We start from the raw sequence: 17,247 nt of genomic DNA on the forward strand, positions 1-17,247 counted from the left end.
GTAATAATTTCACTTGCGAACCTGATATTCCAGGTGTCATCGTGAGGCCTACCCAATATTGACGTTCTGCATGCCCCTCCTGCTTCCGCCGCTTCTCGTACTTAGGCAGACTAGTCCCATCAGGTCATGTCCACCGGGAGTCAGTTATGTTCAGAGGTGGCGCACTCCAGGAGAGCAAAATACTCTGCAACCTGGTTGGCCGCGTGCCGATGCCGTCGGCGACAGCGGCGGGCAGTCCCTATAGGGTAACTTATTTACTGGCCATAATGTGTCCAGCCGACCTATGCTAGATCCCATCATCTAGCTCATGCCGCCACAGTGCTGCTTGTGTGTGGGGTTCTATATGCGAACATTCCGGGGAAGTCCATGCTAGCGTGCGTCCGAAAATGAGAGACCATGGGGAGACATACTTGTGCGCAGATTGATCTATCAGGAGTGTCGTGGCCCAGCCTCTCTGCCCTGGAATAATCAAATTCTATCCCCGCACAATTTTTCGGATATGAATGCACTTCTTGGATTACTTTGTAGTTTTGTCCGATTATAATTTATGATTCCTCATTCTCTGTCTCCCATCCTTTTATTCTGTGAAATTAAAATTTCAAGATATTATCGATCTCGAGACAAGCATGAATCTACGATGACTAGACCATGCCAGTCCATCGGCTCCGATAAAAAGTGGCCGGTTCTTCTCCTTTCCCCTCCTCACTCCAGCTTCCACCGGACCTCCGCCCTTCCGGCCCCGCCCGAAATAAGCTTCAAGGTTTAGGGACGGAACTTGGTCCTCATCCGCTTCCCCTCATTTTGGGCTGTCTCAGACCGTGTCCGCAAAACTATTTTCGCTCTGGTTTCTGCGGGGACTGGTCGGACAAAGTGTAATGCAAGAAGTCCTCTTTGAATAATTGTCTCTTCAACTATGTCTAGTAATGTCGAACTTCTGCACTTTTGGTTTACTTTTCCTCTTATTTAGGACGAGTAGAAACTGTTCTGTAGACTGGAGACTTTCGCAGCAGATAAGATCAATTTTCTACGCTAGGCATCATTAAACATCTTTGTTCTGGTTGCCGATAGTCTCGCGCTCATCGACTTCCCCCTTCTCCCAGCCAAATATTAAGACACTAATTTCGCAGTTAGATCGCCTATTCTAGCCCTCAAAATGTGGTCTCGGCAACGAGACTGGATGAGAACAGATATTTAACTTTCTCATTACTTCTCTCTCCCTCTGTCTATCAAACTTCTGCAAATCCTGTATTCATGGCTGATATTACTGAGCAAACGGAGCAGGAGGGCAGTGCATACTCTTCCGGTACAGCTGACTACCCCTCCTCCCGTTTTACTCCCGTTTTACATCAGCTTTTGTCAAGACTGAGCAAGTGCTGCAAACTTCCCGTTCTCCTAAATCAGTTGCAGGATAGCTCGAAATCGACCCCCAATCCCTTGTTGTCTGACTGCTTTATACCATCTTCCGATTCATAGAGTTCGTCCGTGACGCCTCAAATTTCACATGCTTCCCATACAGGTGTTGCAAGCTGCAGCTCTGATATATGCGAACACCGTATGTCTGAGTCTCTGGTCACGTTTGACATTGAATTGTTTGACCGTACCTTGGCTTTCTGAAAAGTAACGACGTTGCAAAATCATGCAGTCTGGTTATTAAGCAGTAGAAAATGGACGGTAGTAGATTGCGACTTCAGATTAATGTTCACCTCCTTTGACAATGTCTTCTATCGTTACATACCGGTCGTCTTCAATCACAGACGACTCGAGTGCACTCCTCGCACTTTCCCCTGCCTGTTGACTACCCCGCTTTGCCATTGGATCGGAATGGCGCAACTGCCACTTGGGTTGTCCATCTCCTTCATTTCTAGACACCGTTTCGATGTTTTCAGTGGCACGCTTTCGTTTCGCTATCTTTACTGAGGTACTCGTAACCTCCGACTTATCCATGGCCTCGTCCGCTTTAGACTTGCTTGCGATGTTTTCTTTTTTTGGTACTACTTTGACAAACTTGGCTATTTGTTCTTGTTCGTCTTTGTCGGTATCAGTTTCGTTATGTGAGAGGTCGTCCTCCAATGCGTCCTGAGTAAGAGAATAGATCCGACTTTTCTTTTCATTCAATAGATTCCGCACCTTCTCCATCATCTCCAAATCGCTTCTTGTCTTCTCTTCCAAAAACTCTTCCATCTGGCTCTGAAGAGCCTTTAGTTGCGAATCGTATTGTTCTAGTCGCTCTCGTAGCTGATTGTGTTCTATCTGCGCATAGTATTCAGACCGTATACTATCTGCGCACAGACGGAATGCACTGAATGCTATATTATCATCACGGGTAAATTTTATCCTTCCTAGAATAGTCTAAACCGTCAGCATTAGAGTGTGAAACGTTAAGGTATCCAGATTCCATGAGCTAGTCATTTAACTACCAGTTGACCTAGAAGATAGTTTCCAATTGGAGTCATCTGTTGAGATGACCAGGCTAGGCTTACCACAAACTTTTCATGATGATAGTCGATTGTTACCTGATGATCAGTTAGTAAATCCATCGGAAACCAATCATAGTCATCCAACCAGATTGTAGCACCCAGCTAGATATCTCGCGAACCTCATATGACCGATCGGTCTTTCGCGCACTAAGAAAAATTTTGGGATATTGGTATTTCTCGACCGCTGATGGATTAGTGAACGTATTCTTGCGTAGAAAGATCCACCGCAAAAGACTGCTCCATTCGTCTTTGGGCAGTTCATTTGTCTGCTCACGTATATAATCGGCGGACGAATCAGTCACTTCTTGCAGTCAGATACTACATTTCTACATACGTCGGCCATGTACTTACATATAAACGAATAGCCTTTCTCGCCATCACAACCACATAATATCGACGAGCTTGTCGTTTTTTCACTATCCTGATCTGCACAGATCAGGAACGGAGTCGGATCTACTCTTCCTTCCTTCAAAATAATCTCTGCAAACGTCAGGGGACCTCGACATAAACTTTCTCCTTCCTCGTCGTCTCTCTGAGGATCGTAGTACAATTTAGAATCGTGGAACTCAGTCATCAACTCTGAATCGTGTTTGTATATCATGTTCATCAGAATAAGGTTATCCTCATATTGTATATATTCACTCATATACAATGACGTCGAACAGCTTGTTTGAACTGTCATGTGACCTGAATTATCCCGTGGCATCTGATGGTGCTTGCTCAGAAATACCCTACTTTTACCAAGATTTTGGCTGATATAGAGTAGGTTCTCAATAGATTTCGAGGAAACCGTTTATTTTCTTCCGAAATAACAAGTTCATTGATTTTGAGACGCATAAAATTACAAGAGAAGATTCTAGCTCTTGTCTCTAGCTCTAGATATGGCGCCTCCTTCGTCGACATATACATTACCCGCACGAGATCTAATGAATCAGTCCCCCGTGCCATCGCTCGCCAGCTCTATTTCTCCAGCTTCATTGCAGCCATCAGTTGTTGTTGAATCACTCAAGTCCAAGAAGCATGGTCATCAGGTCGGAAGCCACAGACCAAGAAGGGTCATTGGTGCTGATAACTTCCAGTTGCCGCCAGTGGTTGCAGACGATAATAGGCCAACTAATGTGCTTGACAGCGAACTATTAATATGTCCTATCTGTAGTGAATCTTTGGTATGTAATGGATATAGCTGTAAGATTGTTTATATGAGTGACTGCTAACAATAAATTGTCAGGGATCGGACGCGCTTATGGCCCAGCATCTAGAAGAGGTCCATCGTGAGTCGGATAATATCCAATCCAAATTTATGAAATATCTCCATAAAGCAAAGAATCTGCCGCCAGTTCAGGCATTGAACTCGACGTTTCAATACGCAGACTTGTCAGATTTATCGTTTACTGTACCGCTTGATGGCGGACTTGGACTTTCTCCCTCGCCACCAATGAATTTTGCCGGTCCTAGTTCTTCAGGGTCAACCGGTGGAGTCACTTTTGTTGGTTCGCACAATCTCGCTCCATCCACAGGCACAAGAAAAACTAGAGATTACAGCAATGCTGAAGCGCCAGTCGCCGTTTCTAAGCCTCATGCAGCTCACAAGCACCAGGTTCACCACAAACCACATCTGACCGAAGAAATGATTACACGATCCCACTGGCAACGCGAAACCCCCAATGATAAATGTTCGGAGTATCGTTGTCGAATTCCGCTAAACAACCGCACAGGAAAAGTGCATTGCAGGTCTTGCGGGCGGATTTTCTGCGAGGAGCATGTGCCAGCCCAGATGAAACTGGACAAGAAGGCCAATTGGGATCCTCAGCAGGGTGCCTGGTGCCGAGTCTGCTATTCGTGTTTTGAAAGCAGGCCAGGATATAACGATGCTACTGGAAATGTGGACGATCTGACGGAATCCTTCGTAGCCAAGCGCAAGAGCACAATCACAAAAACACATTTGGAAGTGAACTTACTTGAGAATCGACTGTCGAGATTACTAAAATTGATGATTGAAACTGATGATCCGAGTGTTTTTCATACCAGCTCGATGGCTATTACAACAGATGCGGGGGCCAAGGCGCTCGCATACGATACTGCTGGGGTGGCTGCCTCACTAGCCAGTGGATATTTTAAGCAGATTCGAAATTATCGGAAGCCACCCGAACAGGCTATTGTAGCTTGGCAAGAAGATAGCTCGGTAATAGATTGTCCATATTGTGAACGACGATTCACATTTGCAATGAGAAAGCATCATTGTAGGCTGTGTGGCAAGCTAGTTTGTGCATCTCAGGATTCCGGATGTTCAACAATCGTTACGTTAGACTCGACAGCTTTGGCTGATTATTTGACAACTGAAAAACTGGATGATGATATTCAAGTTAAAGTCCGCGTTTGTCGCGATTGCCATTCGGTCGTATTTGGTCATCGAGAGTTTGCGGAGGATGTTCAAAGTAAACCTGCAATTGTGAAGGTATATGGCAACATGATGCAGTTTAAGAGAAGTATCGAACTCATGTTACCTAAATTTCAAAAAATGTTGTCAGGTTTTGATGATCCAGACCATCCACCTTCACATGAGCAGATGGCCGAGGCAGGACAGGTTCGAAAGAAGCTTTTACATGGCTTCCAAGAATATGATGCAGCAGCAAAGCGGATTTATAAGATGCCTACAAGTTCAGAACAGCAGTCAAGAATACAGGCTAATATCCATATGGCGGCTATGCAGGTCTTGCAAATGTATATGCTACCGTTGAAGAGTTTGCCCTCAGCTCTTAAACACCATACACAGCATCCGAAGGCTCCCATACCAGCTATACCGACGACAATTACAAAGATGTCTGATTTAGGCGGCCTGCCTTCTACGTCAGTTTCAGGAGAGTCATCTGCTGGCTCGGACTCCGATTTGACTGGGGTTCCTCTTCTGCGATAGAGTTCCCGAAGGATATTATTGGGCAAGACGAGGCCATGGCGTAAGGAGTTTGGATGAATTTGGTAAATCCTTGGTTTTAAGCATAAGACAAGTTTACTAGTAATTAGTTTGTTTAATAATTTTGGAGCATTTATTTTTGGTGCTGTAGAGAACACAGTCAGAAAACATGTAGCCACGATAGTGCAGCGCGGCGTGACGACGAGTTCGCCTGTAGGTTTAAGGAATCGTCACATTAGCCCCGTTACTATTTGTCCAGTTGATTTGAGAACGTCAGCAACACTACCAAATTTTAGCCGTTTCTACTCCAAAGAATTCGGAAGTGCATAAATCGTGCTCAACGGAAAGAGGACTACCAATTTCCGGTCTAAGTGCTTTGCTATGCTCATGTCGCTCGACTGGTCAGAATCGCTAGCTCGATAACCGGATGTCCTTCTCTGCTTCTGCCTCTTCGTCCTCGTCCTCGTCTTCGTCTTCGACCTCATCTTCCTCCTCATCTTTATCATCTTCCTCTTCCTTACACTCAGGTACCTCGCCATCGGCCGCATCTTCTAACACGTTTCCAAGCTTGGTTTACTCATCCAGACTTGTCTCCGCACGAACCGCCGCACCTCAGCGAACTCCTTCTCTCGACGAGACTGACCGCCGAATTCTTGGGTTGAGAGCTCGTCTCGGTGCAGATCCGCATATTGGTCCCGCGTATCGCGAGGAGTACGTTTCTTATCTATCATCTGCAACTGGACTCGGCTCCGCACTTGCTTCAGCCTCGTCATCGCCGCCCGGAAGGTCGCGCTCTCCTGGCTTCACGGAGCCCATATCAGGTCCCTACTCGGCGTCGACTGTTGGATCGCCTTTATCTTTCGATACTGATTACGCTGGTGGATCAACATCCGGACACTCCAATTCGTATGAAGAAGAACGAGCTGGTGTGAGTAGCCGCCCGATTTTTAATAACAGTTCCCCCGCGCTCTCGGCTTCTCCTTGGGATATCAACTATTCTCCATCAGGATCTCGATCTCCACCAATTGGCCGGTCGTCTGGCAGACTCACTACCAGACCACAACATATTCCTCGAACAGACCCGAGTCACAATTTAGTTGGATCCATCGACCAAAGATCTAAGTCAGTTCTATCTACGGGAGACAAATCCGCATATCATACCAGCAAAGGGAGCAACATGTCGGACACAGAAAAAATGCGAACAGCATCACACCGAAAATCACAGACTATTACAAAGAGAAAAAGATCAGAAGATAGTGAACCAGAGTCTTCGACCGAATTGCTTAGACATAAAAAGTCGGCTCTTGCATTATCAAAACATGAACCTGACCGAGGACGAAGTCTTGTTCGCAAACCTCGGTCGCCCCGGTCCTCAGACTCTGGATCTGTCTCTGCAATAACAGCCAAGGCCAAAAAATCACTAGTGGCTTCTTTTTCCTTGCCTCCGATGCTGTCTCCTACTTTACCAACTCAGTTTGGGATTTTGAACGAAGAACTTCCGAACTTTGAATTTTTAACTACGATTCCAGACATTCCTACCAAAATGCTGAGTCCTACTTTACCACCACTGTTTGATTCTCAACTTCCAGACACACCTTCCAGCCTTTCTAGTCTGGACCATCGTCCGGGATATTCGCCGAATGATAGTCGGATGGAACCGTCAACCAACAAATCTAAGAAGAATGAATCTTCTTCCAAGTCGATGAAGTTTGAAAGGCGGTTAGTGGTTTTACGGATACCTTCCTTTAAGAATGAGCTTTTGAAGCTAGATAGGAAAATTTCAAGTAATTCAGCTAAACAGGCATCAACTGGATTAGGAAAGATCAAGCAGAAGCAGTCTTCTGCCCTTATGGCCGCGTCTTCTTCAACATCGACGGCAATGCCGACGTCAGATTCAACGCCGAAGCAGAATCCGCCAATCTCAAAGACTAGCCTTCCAGCGAAAACTCATTCTGCAGATCCACAAATGAAGGACAAAGGTCGTAAACGGATAAAGTCCCTGGAAGAAGATCGTGAGGAACGGCAACGTCAACATACTAATTCACCTAATAAAACTGAGAAACGTTCGTTAATTATGACCCCACCTTCTGGCAACTCGAACAATGGAATAGCTGCAGAAGTTTCTACTCCTGGTAGCTTGAACGCCAAGAAGAGCACGTTAGCAGAATACCAGAGTAAGCGCAAGAAAGTGAGCGATGAAGGCATGAATGGAGGCGGCTCCTCAACTCCGATGGCCGAACGAGACTCAATAACTTCCAATGGTTTGAAGCGAACAAGTTCGCTGCCTGTGGATGCTAGTACGAGTCAGAAGGTTTTGCATTCGTTGGAATACAAAAAGCAGCGGTGGATAGCTCTTGCCACAGACCGGAAGCATGAATCAGATCGACTTAAGCAAGAAGGAGATAATCTTGTGGCTAGTGTATATGCTATGGATGCTTTAATGTATGTGTCCGTCTGTTGATGATTCAAGGGGTTTTTGCTGACCAAAGTAATACAGTGCCTATTTGGTAGCATTTGAATACGACGACAAATGCGCAAATCTCAAGAACCGGATTCCGTCAGATAAGAACTGGACAACCCTAGTACCATTTGCAAGGCATGTAGTCACACTGCACGAACAGTGTTCCGCAGGGCCTATGGTCGGAACAACTTATTTCATTCGAGCGATTGTTTATTTACGAATCGCTCAGTTCCTCCAGCAAACTGTGAAATCTATCCAGCATGGGTCGAACCGGACAGACAAAGCAATAGCCACTACTGGAACTGGAATCGCGAGCACAACTACTAACTTGACTGCATCCGAGATCTCCGAGTCGCTACTTAAATTCAGTAAAACCATTGATCTTGCAACCCAGGATTTCCAGCGAGCATTGCACGCTCTGAAGCTCGATGATATCATTGAGAAGTTTCCAGAAACCTGGAAGCGCAGACAGGCCAACGGACCAGGCATTGTATCACCATTAGGAGGATCGACCCAGGGCCCTGGACTACGGCCTCTGGAAGATAATTTCACGATCCCGATCTCAATGTCCTCCAGCATTCGCGAAGTCGCTGCCTTTTCGAGCTCCATGCTCCGCGAATGGGCAGTCGCTCGTAAAGTCGGTTTCGAAAGTATTTTGGTGAAGGGGATCCAGGACCAATAATTTGTTCGAGATTTTTATGTAGTAATTCTTGTGCTTGTTTTTGAATTATTTGGTGTCAAATGCGGATCCAAAGTTCTTCCATGTGAATATATGATTGTGGCGTTTGTTTTGGTTAGATTTTTCAGACTCATTTAATACACTGAGAGTACTTAATATTACTACTAATGAAGCCCAATTACACTGTTAATTCAGACTAGCCTAACCGTGTAAGGATAACTATGTGTAATTAACTATCTTGGAAACATTATTTGCTATCTACAATATCCAAACCAAAAAAAACCTTCTTTCAGGTGCTATTGATATATAATCAGGCGATAGGAAAATGATAACCAAAAATAAAGCAACAACGGTAAACAGAGTACAAACAGACGGCAAGAAGGAATGGACCAACACCGAAAAAAATAGAAACCCAAAATAAACTCAGGACAACAGCGAACCAAGGCAAATATAAAAAAGAATAAAATCAAGATTTGTCAGTAGTCAAAGAAAGAATTCAAAACAGCGCATGACTGCAATAGTCTACCACAAAACACACTGCGGCTTCTTGTTTGCGCACTTGAATGCATCGATAAAGTCTTGAGAGTCCTCGGCTACTGCAAGGACACGGACAAAGCTGGGTGAGTGTGGATCCGTGTAAATACGCTGAGCAGCGGCGCCTGGTCGGATCTTACCGCACCACCAACGGGCGTAGTTGACAAAGAATAACTGTTCTTTGGTCAAGTTAACTCCAGGGAGCAATGGAGATGGATCAGTAACCTCCGTTCCCTTCCAGGCCTGGAATGCGGCAGCAATACCACCGTTGTCTGCAATGTTTTCTCCCTCGGTGAGCTTACCGTTCACATGCAATACAGTTCCGTCTTCATCGACAACAGTGTACTTCGAGTACTGATCAACAAAGCATTGGGCACGAGAGTCAAACTCGTGAGATGTCTGAGGCGACCACCAGTCATGAAGTCGGCCGTATTGATCGTATTCGCGACCCTGATTGTCAAAGGCATGGGAGAGCTCATGGCCAGCAACAGCACCAAATGCACCGTAGTTCATATATGATGGCTGATGCTCAGAAAATACAGGAGATTGTAAAATGCCAGCTGGGAACACAATCTCTCCAAGGGGAGGGTTATAATATGCATTCACAGTCGAAGGAGTCATTCCCCATGCTGCTCTATCGGTCGGCTTATGCAAAGAGGCCCACTCTTCCTTAGCAGCCATCTTACGAGCAGAGACATAATTATCAAAAAACTTCTCCGACGAAATCTCCAGATCCTTATAATACTCTGCCAAAGATTCAGCAGACTTGACGTTAGGAGAATAGTCAGGATATCCAATCTTTTGCACAATATTATGAACTTTCTCAGTTGCAACACTCTTAGTTTGAACATCCATCCAAGGAAGCTTGTTAAGCTTTTCGATGAATGCCTGCTTAATGTTGATGATGATTGCCTCTCCCTTACGCTTAGCTTCAGGCGAAAATGCTGCATCAGTATAGTACTTTCCGAGAATCCAGCCTGTAATAGAGTCAACTTCACTGACGCAAGATTTCCATCGTTCAGTTCGAGTAGAGGGAGAAATCCCACGAAGAGTGTTTCGGAAATTAAGAACTGGAGCCGCAACCGATTCGTCCAAATGCCCGGCATACACCTCAATAGCCTTCCACAAAAAGTAAGTTTGAAGAGTCTCACGTGGAACTCTAGGAATGATACGATTGAGATCAATAAGATATTGGGGATATGTAACGACAACCTCTTCGGGTAACTCCTCATTACCAGTCATGAGAACAATGAAAGACTCGAAATCAAGAGGTGTAAATAAGTGCTGGAGATCACTCAAAGTGAATGGGTGATATGTCTTGCTTCCATCAAACAGCTCCTCCCTTTATCATCATTAGTATATCATTTGTTGTCGTTTACTAAACAACCTTCACTTACAAATCAAGACCAATAGCAGCAAGCTCAGTCTCAAAATCAACGACGAGATGGGCAATAATCTCATATCTCTCGTCTCGTTCATCAGCTGTCATGACATTGCCAACTTCAACTTCACCAAGAACGTTCATGAGCACCTGCTTGATAGCTTGAGCGTAAGCTTCAGTAATAGCTGGACGAGTGTAGTACTCCTTCGAAGGAAGACCGTTTAGAACCTGATAAAGTCTGAGGATAGTGCGATCAGGTTCCATATCATCGGCATCAACATCAAAGGTGATAAGCGCAGTAATAGCCATTGACTGTAGGTAAAGCAGAGTTTCCGTCAAATCTTCAGCAGCGGGACGAACCTCATGAGCAGTAGTCGAGGCAGCAACAGATTTTGCATGTGCGCTGAATGGACCTTCGAGCCAAGTTTTGACGGTTTCGGGACCAAGAGACGCATCAGCAGTTTGATAAATCGGATACATACGTTGAATGCTCTCGAGAATAGGCCACAAGGGAGCGGCACCAAGATCGGCAATACGGTCAGTGTCCATGCAAGCACGATAGACACCAGTTGCTTTAGTCCAGATTTCACGATCAGCCTCGGCCTGGGTGAAGCTGCCCTCGAGAATATTACGAGAAAGGCGGAGAGACTCCTCGTACATGATTGTCGAAGTGAAGTAATCACCACGATCGGGGGCTATATCATGGCTGGAAAGCCATCCACCGCAAGAATACTGAAAAAAGTCATCGCAAGGATCGGCTGTAGTGTCCATATCAGCCAACACATTGCCAGCAATCTTGATACACTCAGGAGAGTCGCAAACGACATCAGGTCGGGCTCCAGCGGAAGCTCCGCGGTGAGCCAGTTTCCAAATACCTTCGACGACAAGAATGAAAAGAAGGAATGAAGCAACGCCAATGATGATCTTCTTGTAAAGCAACTTTTTGGCGGCAGCAGCGGTGGCCTCAGCATTATCTGCCTCGGCAGCGGCGTCGTCAGAGGCAAAGATCCGATTGACATTCTCAGGATTGGTCGGGTCGGGATACTCATTTGTGGTCTCGGATGTGAGAAGAGGAGCAGTATCTGCCTCGTCGTCACTACCGACGGTACTGGTTGTGTCTGGAATTGCAGGTGCGTCATCAGAATGGGCCTGCTCAGCAGCGTGAGCGTGTTCGAGCTCGTCCTCAGCTCGCGCTACACGCTCGGAATCGATTTCGGTTAGAGGATCGGCCGCTTCAGACATTATTACTGCAAAATGCGAGAGAAATCGATCAATTGAAAAGAATGCGGAAAGTGAAATAGACGCTTGTTATCTCGGGAAGTTAAGATAGAGTCTACAACAGCAACGACAGTGACGACAACGACAGCAACTGCTCTATCTCTGCTAGCAAACACGGTTACGCTCGAGATGAACGTGCAATGATCGCAATTGAATGGTCGCACACTAGAAAAACAGACGAAAACCTCGCGATTCTGTCTGATTTAGTGCCAATTAACTTCTCCAAGACTAGTCCAGCCCAGAATCGTCAACCTTCTTAATCAACTACTCACTTAACCTTCCCGGCCGGATTCGACTCTCTCAGTCACCACAAATGTCAGGTGCTCAGAGATACAGCGGCCGAGACGGGCCTAGTGCCTTAATTGTCGTGATACTAAATACATATGATTACATGTCATGTGATATGATAGTCATGTGATATGATGAAGTGGGTTTGGGACTTTTCTTATCGGCGGGTCGGGGTTTCCGCTGAAGCTTGCCGAAACGGACGAAGCGATAGCGAGACGAAGCTAGAGAAAGCGATGGATGATAAAATGGTGGAGGAGGATGGGGTGACAAACAATAAGAAAGATCAAAACAATGAAAATGACTCGTGAAACGGCGCACAATGGACTTGTCAAAGATATACCTATATCAATCAATTACAATTGCCTTGACGATTAACTGACAATCAAGAAAACACACATAATTAGTAACAGAATCAACAACAAACAAAAACGGAACTACACGTCTGCAGGGAAACGTACAAAATTAACAGCTCAAAATAAAATATAAAGTAAAATAAAAATAATGATGAAGTAAGATGTACTTTGTAAAAGTAGGATACCTCAAGAAAAATCACAAACATACTAAATCACACTACACTTTTCTACCTTTGATGAACCTGCTGTAACACTACCGCATTTGGCTACTCATACTATTTATCCTCTGTTTCAGCCTGTTCCGCGGTTTCATGACCATGGGGAGGAGGAATATCAAACTCATGTGAAGCTTGTTGTCCAGGTAGAATAGGAGCGATGCTAAGGATCTGCTTTGTCTGCTCTTCGGGCGTCTTTCCATCGATATCCTTGTGGATAATAAACTCGACCTTTCCATCATTGGCTTCCTTGAACAAACGTGGACGTAATTCCACTCCTTCCTCCTCCCTCTGTTTGGCCTCCTGCCGTTGTCGATCCTCGATCTTGAACTTTTCATCTGTCGCAACATTGTGATCCTTACGTGCCAGCGCGTTGGTCACTTTTAGCCAGAGTCTCCGTGACTCCAGCGGATCTTGTTCTGTAATCGGTCGAACTAAAGGAAACTGCGGCTTTGCTTTTAAAGTATCAAAAAACACCTTTTTCACGCCCGTCTTCATGTTTTTAATATCCATGACTTCGTTCCATTTACCGGAAATTTCGTACAACACATCGCCAGTGGACTGTCGAATGATTTTACCTGCAATCGCATTGTATGTACCAGTGACAATTCCCTTCACTTTAAACTCGATATCGGCGCAAAGGTCGTTGCCGGGACATAGAATCAGTGAATGGTCACCAAGCTCATACTTCAGTTTGCCAATCAAAATGTTGCGAGCATACATATTTGGTTGCGTCAGCTCATATCGCTCGGTCTGGCCACGAAAATCCGTCCGGTCAAGAAATGTAAGATATGCGTGTCCCTCCATCAGCGAAGCAGCGGAGTTTCCGAGAAATCGAGATCGGGGAACTAATGTACCATCGACACGAATATGATTTTCTGGAGACATGTAAAAATAGCTAGATTTGGGCGGATGATGAGATGTTTGTTCGGCAATATAATACGCTTTTGTATTATTTGGTAAATCCCAATAGCATGTAAAGTATTCGCTTAGAACTGGATTAAGAGGTTTCTTGACTGCCTTGGGCGTGATATGCCATCCAGAGAGGTACCACTATTACCAGAACTTAGTTAGAGAATGCAAGCCTTGACGTGAAATACACTAATTAGAATATAGATTACATACTTTGACAACTCCGACAAATCGATCGACAGGATCGTCGCACGCATGAGCCTCAAGGAGAAGTGATGGATGAGCAAGCTGATTTGTGATGCGCTCCAGCATGGATTTGCGCTCAAGAATAAATGTAGGGAGCGTAATACGAGAGAGATCTGATCCGGGTCGAAGAGAGGAGATGATCGAAAGCAGCATATTGCTATGTTCTCCATCGACTTCGTCGACATCTATAGTCATAGTAAGTATGACGTTCATAAAAGAGGAAGTTTCGGTTCGGTACGGAGCTTGAGTATAGCAAGCAATGACGCAAGGGTGATAATTACCATCAACAGACACTACCTCGAGATCCTCCTTCGTGTCTGAAAGAATGTTAGTCCGAGAAACGTAGCAAAAATGGAGCCGGAATTGCTGTGTTTAATTTTCCACACACTCTCTGTCTCCGGTACAGACAGGAAAACTAATAGCCAGCTTACCTTTGCTATGAGAATGCAACATGATCTGAAAGTGCACGAGCAAAATTTAGTAAAATCCAGAAATAGAACCGCAAGAAAAGACAAAATACGTTCAGAGCACAAGCAAATTTTGTGAAAATGACCGTACAAATGAGCGACGGCTAAGTTTGATTGCGAGCTGGTTAGCGACAAAGCCTCCAGAAGAGTTAAAACGTTCAGGGAAATAAGGGCCCAATTCGATGACCAATAACCCTAATTCTTCAGGGCAAACGACAGAAAATCTAAATCAAATGCGCTTCTTCAACTGTACAATCGTTACGTAGTTTAATATAGAAGATTCTGTCGATTTTCCTGTCTAATAAACTGGCAAAGTGTTGTTTTAACTGGGCGGAGTCGAAGCCAAGTTGAAGAGTGACGGAGAGACTCTGACCTGCCCGATAACCCTCGGCCCTGTGGATCAGCGGGCCCGATGCGGAAACCTGTTCAGCGTCTGGTCTTCGCTTACAGAGATTAAAAGTGCTGATTTTCTGCAGACTTGCAATTTTCATTCGGTTAAATTGTCTCTGAGGCAGTCATTTGTTTTGATACAATTAAGAAGAATTATATTGATACAGTTCGATTACTAAAACGTCGTTCCAACGACTCCTTTTGGCTCCTATGTTGTCGCGCTTCTGCGCTCATAAAATACCCAGTTCATAACCTAATACAATCGACATCTGCAGATCTAAAGAATCTGTAATAATTTACTTTCAATTCAAAAATAATACTTTTCTGTATATGCAACACCGTCTATGCCGCTCCTGATGCACCCGCACCAGCAGTAATACTGGCGTACTTGCCAGTGCCGTCAGCTGGGGGATCGCCTCCACGCCCATAATGATATACCAGAACGCCAGCTAGTATGCCAGCGAGCATTATCGCGACAACTCCATACGATAATGTATATTTCCAGAACATATACCATTTTCGCTGTGCTTCTACGTGCTGGGTCCAGAGGACATTGTTCGACCCTCGTTCAGGATCACTATTTGTTTCCTGTCTTGTCTTTGACTGACGCAAGATGACCAGATCTTTTGCTGAAGATTTTGTTTTTGAAAACCAGTTTTTGATACCATTACATTTCTCCCTGCTTCCCGCAGAATCCTGTGATTGTGAAATCAAACTTTGATTTTTGCCAGATGAACTGGTCGAGACTGTTTCTAGCGACAACTCGCTTCCTTCCTGCCACCCAAACATGCTTGCGTCTCTGCCGAGCACCAATCGATTGGAATGGCTGGCATGTGCTATTGGAATAGGAGCTGGTGTGGGAAGCACAAGCGTCATACTTGGAGTCTGGTCTCTGCCAAACGAGATATTCCACAATTGCTGCATGATACCATCTGCTGCCTGTCGATCTTCAGGAGGCATTGCTTGAGTAGCCTCTTCGAGTAATTCATATTCTGCAGGATCATCAATATTTATGTCCTGGAATATTTCACTCTCTTGAGAGTTTTCTTCTTCCTCGACTGTTTCAGATGAGTTGGGATTAGCATCATCTGACAACCGGACATATCCGCTTTCCTTCTCATTATGAATTTGTTCAAAATCTTCGTCATCTTTTACCGTAATTTCATCCTCATCATCTCCATGCTCTGTCGCACTTACTTCGCTTTGTATCAATTTCATTGGCTTTTCATCAACCATAGGTGAAGCAGGCAGAGAAGCAAGAATACCCATGCGTCGAGAAGATAGTTCTGAAATAGCATCCTTACGAGCGCGCAAGACCTTCGGATTTGACCATTCATTTTCGGGAGTCGATGAAATCTGTACATGGTTGACAAATAGCACGTTGTCAGGAGGATTGAGCCGCCACTTTGGCTCGATGGGCAGTTTTGTGACAATTGGAACAGGCGAGATCGGACTCGAATCTGCGGGCAAGGTGGCAGATACTGGGGAAAGAATCATTGGAGAAATCAAACCATCAAAGTCGAAACAGGCAGGTTTATTGGTTTCAGGTACCAAATCGGTGATTTTTGCTTCACTCTTTGTTGCAGATATAGAATTTTCATCGTCATGGTGTTGATTGACTTCAGCGTAAAATGCCGTCATGTAGTTGATGTTCCCACTTTCCATCTCTTGCATCAGCATGGGATCTGGGATCTCCTCCTCTTCTTCCACGTCCTCCCTTTCGTCGTCGTCATCGTCAGAGATATTTTCATCTTCATCTTCGTCCCAAATTTCGTCTCCAGCGAGATCGATATTGGCTTCGTCATCCAATAATTGTTGTTCAAGATCAGGAGAAGACAAATCAGTATGCAGATCTTCGTTTGCAATTGACGCACTGGCTGAACTAGGGCCTTCATTGTCTGGCTTCACAATCAATACAACAAAGCTTTCGTCCTCGCACATTTGACGGTTTTGCTCGCGCTCGTACTCGCCATCATCTTCGTCGTCGATCATTGAAGATAGGATAGAAGAATTAGCAGTTGATACAGCACTGTTGTGCGATCGCACGCTTCTCGCGCTTGTCGTGCTTGTTAATACAGGCGAAGCTTTCATAAGAGCCTTCTGGAAGGACTCGGTATCCAACGAAGCCAATGTTGGTTTACCTTTTGAGCTGCCTGAAATTGGCGAGCTCTCATTTGTCGTAGTTCCAGATTTATGACGAGTCGGCGACAATGATGTGAATTCTCTCTCGCAGGTATCAACGACTTTCTCACTGCATCCTGCATCTGCAGATACAGTAGCCAGAGCATTTTGTTCGACCTTATGCAAGAAGGTTGATAAGAGTTCTGTATTATTTCCCTCAACCGTCAACGTGTCCTTGGATTTGCTTTCGCTTAGAATCCGTTTGTCGTCATTCTCAACTGGCGTTTGAGCGGGCCGAGGACTGATAATTTCCACCACCATACTTCAACACACTAGGGAGGATATGCAGAGATTTAATATCAGTCACAAAACCATAGGTTAATATAATTGCAATGCAATATATTAATAGCGATATACAGCGGAAGACTAAAAAAAAACAGGTAGAAGAAAAGTCGGGTCATGAATGTATTAGTTTTCGACGATTGACCAAACGGTATTTACAGCCTTCCCGATTAGGCATATTGTGCATAAAGC

General features: G+C 44.9%; 6 protein-coding genes across 6 annotated transcripts; 2 read left to right on the forward strand and 4 right to left on the reverse strand.

Annotated features, from left to right (window-relative positions):
* Window positions 1-1,692: 1,692 nt before the first annotated feature.
* V1516DRAFT_620576 (uncharacterized protein) lies at window positions 1,693-3,051 on the reverse strand (the record flags this gene model as incomplete). The annotated part of the gene is made up of 4 exons (XM_066919495.1): window positions 1,693-2,349; window positions 2,481-2,513; window positions 2,597-2,778; window positions 2,829-3,051. 4 exons carry the CDS (start codon window positions 3,049-3,051, stop codon window positions 1,693-1,695), a joined length of 1,095 nt encoding a protein of 364 aa, XP_066778623.1.
* Window positions 3,052-3,088: 37 nt separating this feature from the next.
* Window positions 3,089-5,524, forward strand: V1516DRAFT_710229 (FYVE zinc finger-domain-containing protein). The gene is made up of 2 exons (XM_066924238.1): window positions 3,089-3,643; window positions 3,706-5,524. The coding sequence occupies exons 1-2, from the start codon at window positions 3,359-3,361 to the stop codon at window positions 5,389-5,391; spliced, it is 1,971 nt and encodes a 656-aa protein (XP_066778624.1). The 5' UTR covers window positions 3,089-3,358; the 3' UTR covers window positions 5,392-5,524.
* Window positions 5,525-5,587: 63 nt separating this feature from the next.
* V1516DRAFT_670142 (uncharacterized protein) lies at window positions 5,588-8,774 on the forward strand. The gene is made up of 2 exons (XM_066921306.1): window positions 5,588-7,830; window positions 7,886-8,774. The coding sequence occupies exons 1-2, from the start codon at window positions 5,816-5,818 to the stop codon at window positions 8,529-8,531; spliced, it is 2,661 nt and encodes an 886-aa protein (XP_066778625.1). The 5' UTR covers window positions 5,588-5,815; the 3' UTR covers window positions 8,532-8,774.
* On the reverse strand, window positions 8,647-11,950 carry V1516DRAFT_670143 (uncharacterized protein). Its single transcript, XM_066921307.1, has 2 exons — window positions 10,460-11,950; window positions 8,647-10,404 (listed from the first exon to the last, which is right to left on the reverse strand). The coding sequence occupies exons 1-2, from the start codon at window positions 11,683-11,685 to the stop codon at window positions 9,051-9,053; spliced, it is 2,580 nt and encodes an 859-aa protein (XP_066778626.1). The 5' UTR covers window positions 11,686-11,950; the 3' UTR covers window positions 8,647-9,050.
* Window positions 11,951-12,637: 687 nt separating this feature from the next.
* V1516DRAFT_621196 (uncharacterized protein) lies at window positions 12,638-13,930 on the reverse strand (the record flags this gene model as incomplete). The annotated part of the gene is made up of 2 exons (XM_066919517.1): window positions 12,638-13,630; window positions 13,703-13,930. 2 exons carry the CDS (start codon window positions 13,928-13,930, stop codon window positions 12,638-12,640), a joined length of 1,221 nt encoding a protein of 406 aa, XP_066778627.1.
* Window positions 13,931-14,458: 528 nt separating this feature from the next.
* V1516DRAFT_670147 (uncharacterized protein) lies at window positions 14,459-17,229 on the reverse strand. Its single transcript, XM_066921308.1, has one exon. The coding sequence runs from the start codon at window positions 17,032-17,034 to the stop codon at window positions 14,935-14,937; it is 2,100 nt and encodes a 699-aa protein (XP_066778628.1). The 5' UTR covers window positions 17,035-17,229; the 3' UTR covers window positions 14,459-14,934.
* Window positions 17,230-17,247: the final 18 nt, after the last annotated feature.

The sequence above is a fragment of the Lipomyces oligophaga genome (genome assembly GCF_038497815.1).
Source record: "Lipomyces oligophaga strain CBS 7107 unplaced genomic scaffold V1516scaffold_2, whole genome shotgun sequence".
NCBI lineage: Eukaryota > Fungi > Ascomycota > Lipomycetes > Lipomycetales > Lipomycetaceae > Lipomyces > [Lipomyces] oligophaga.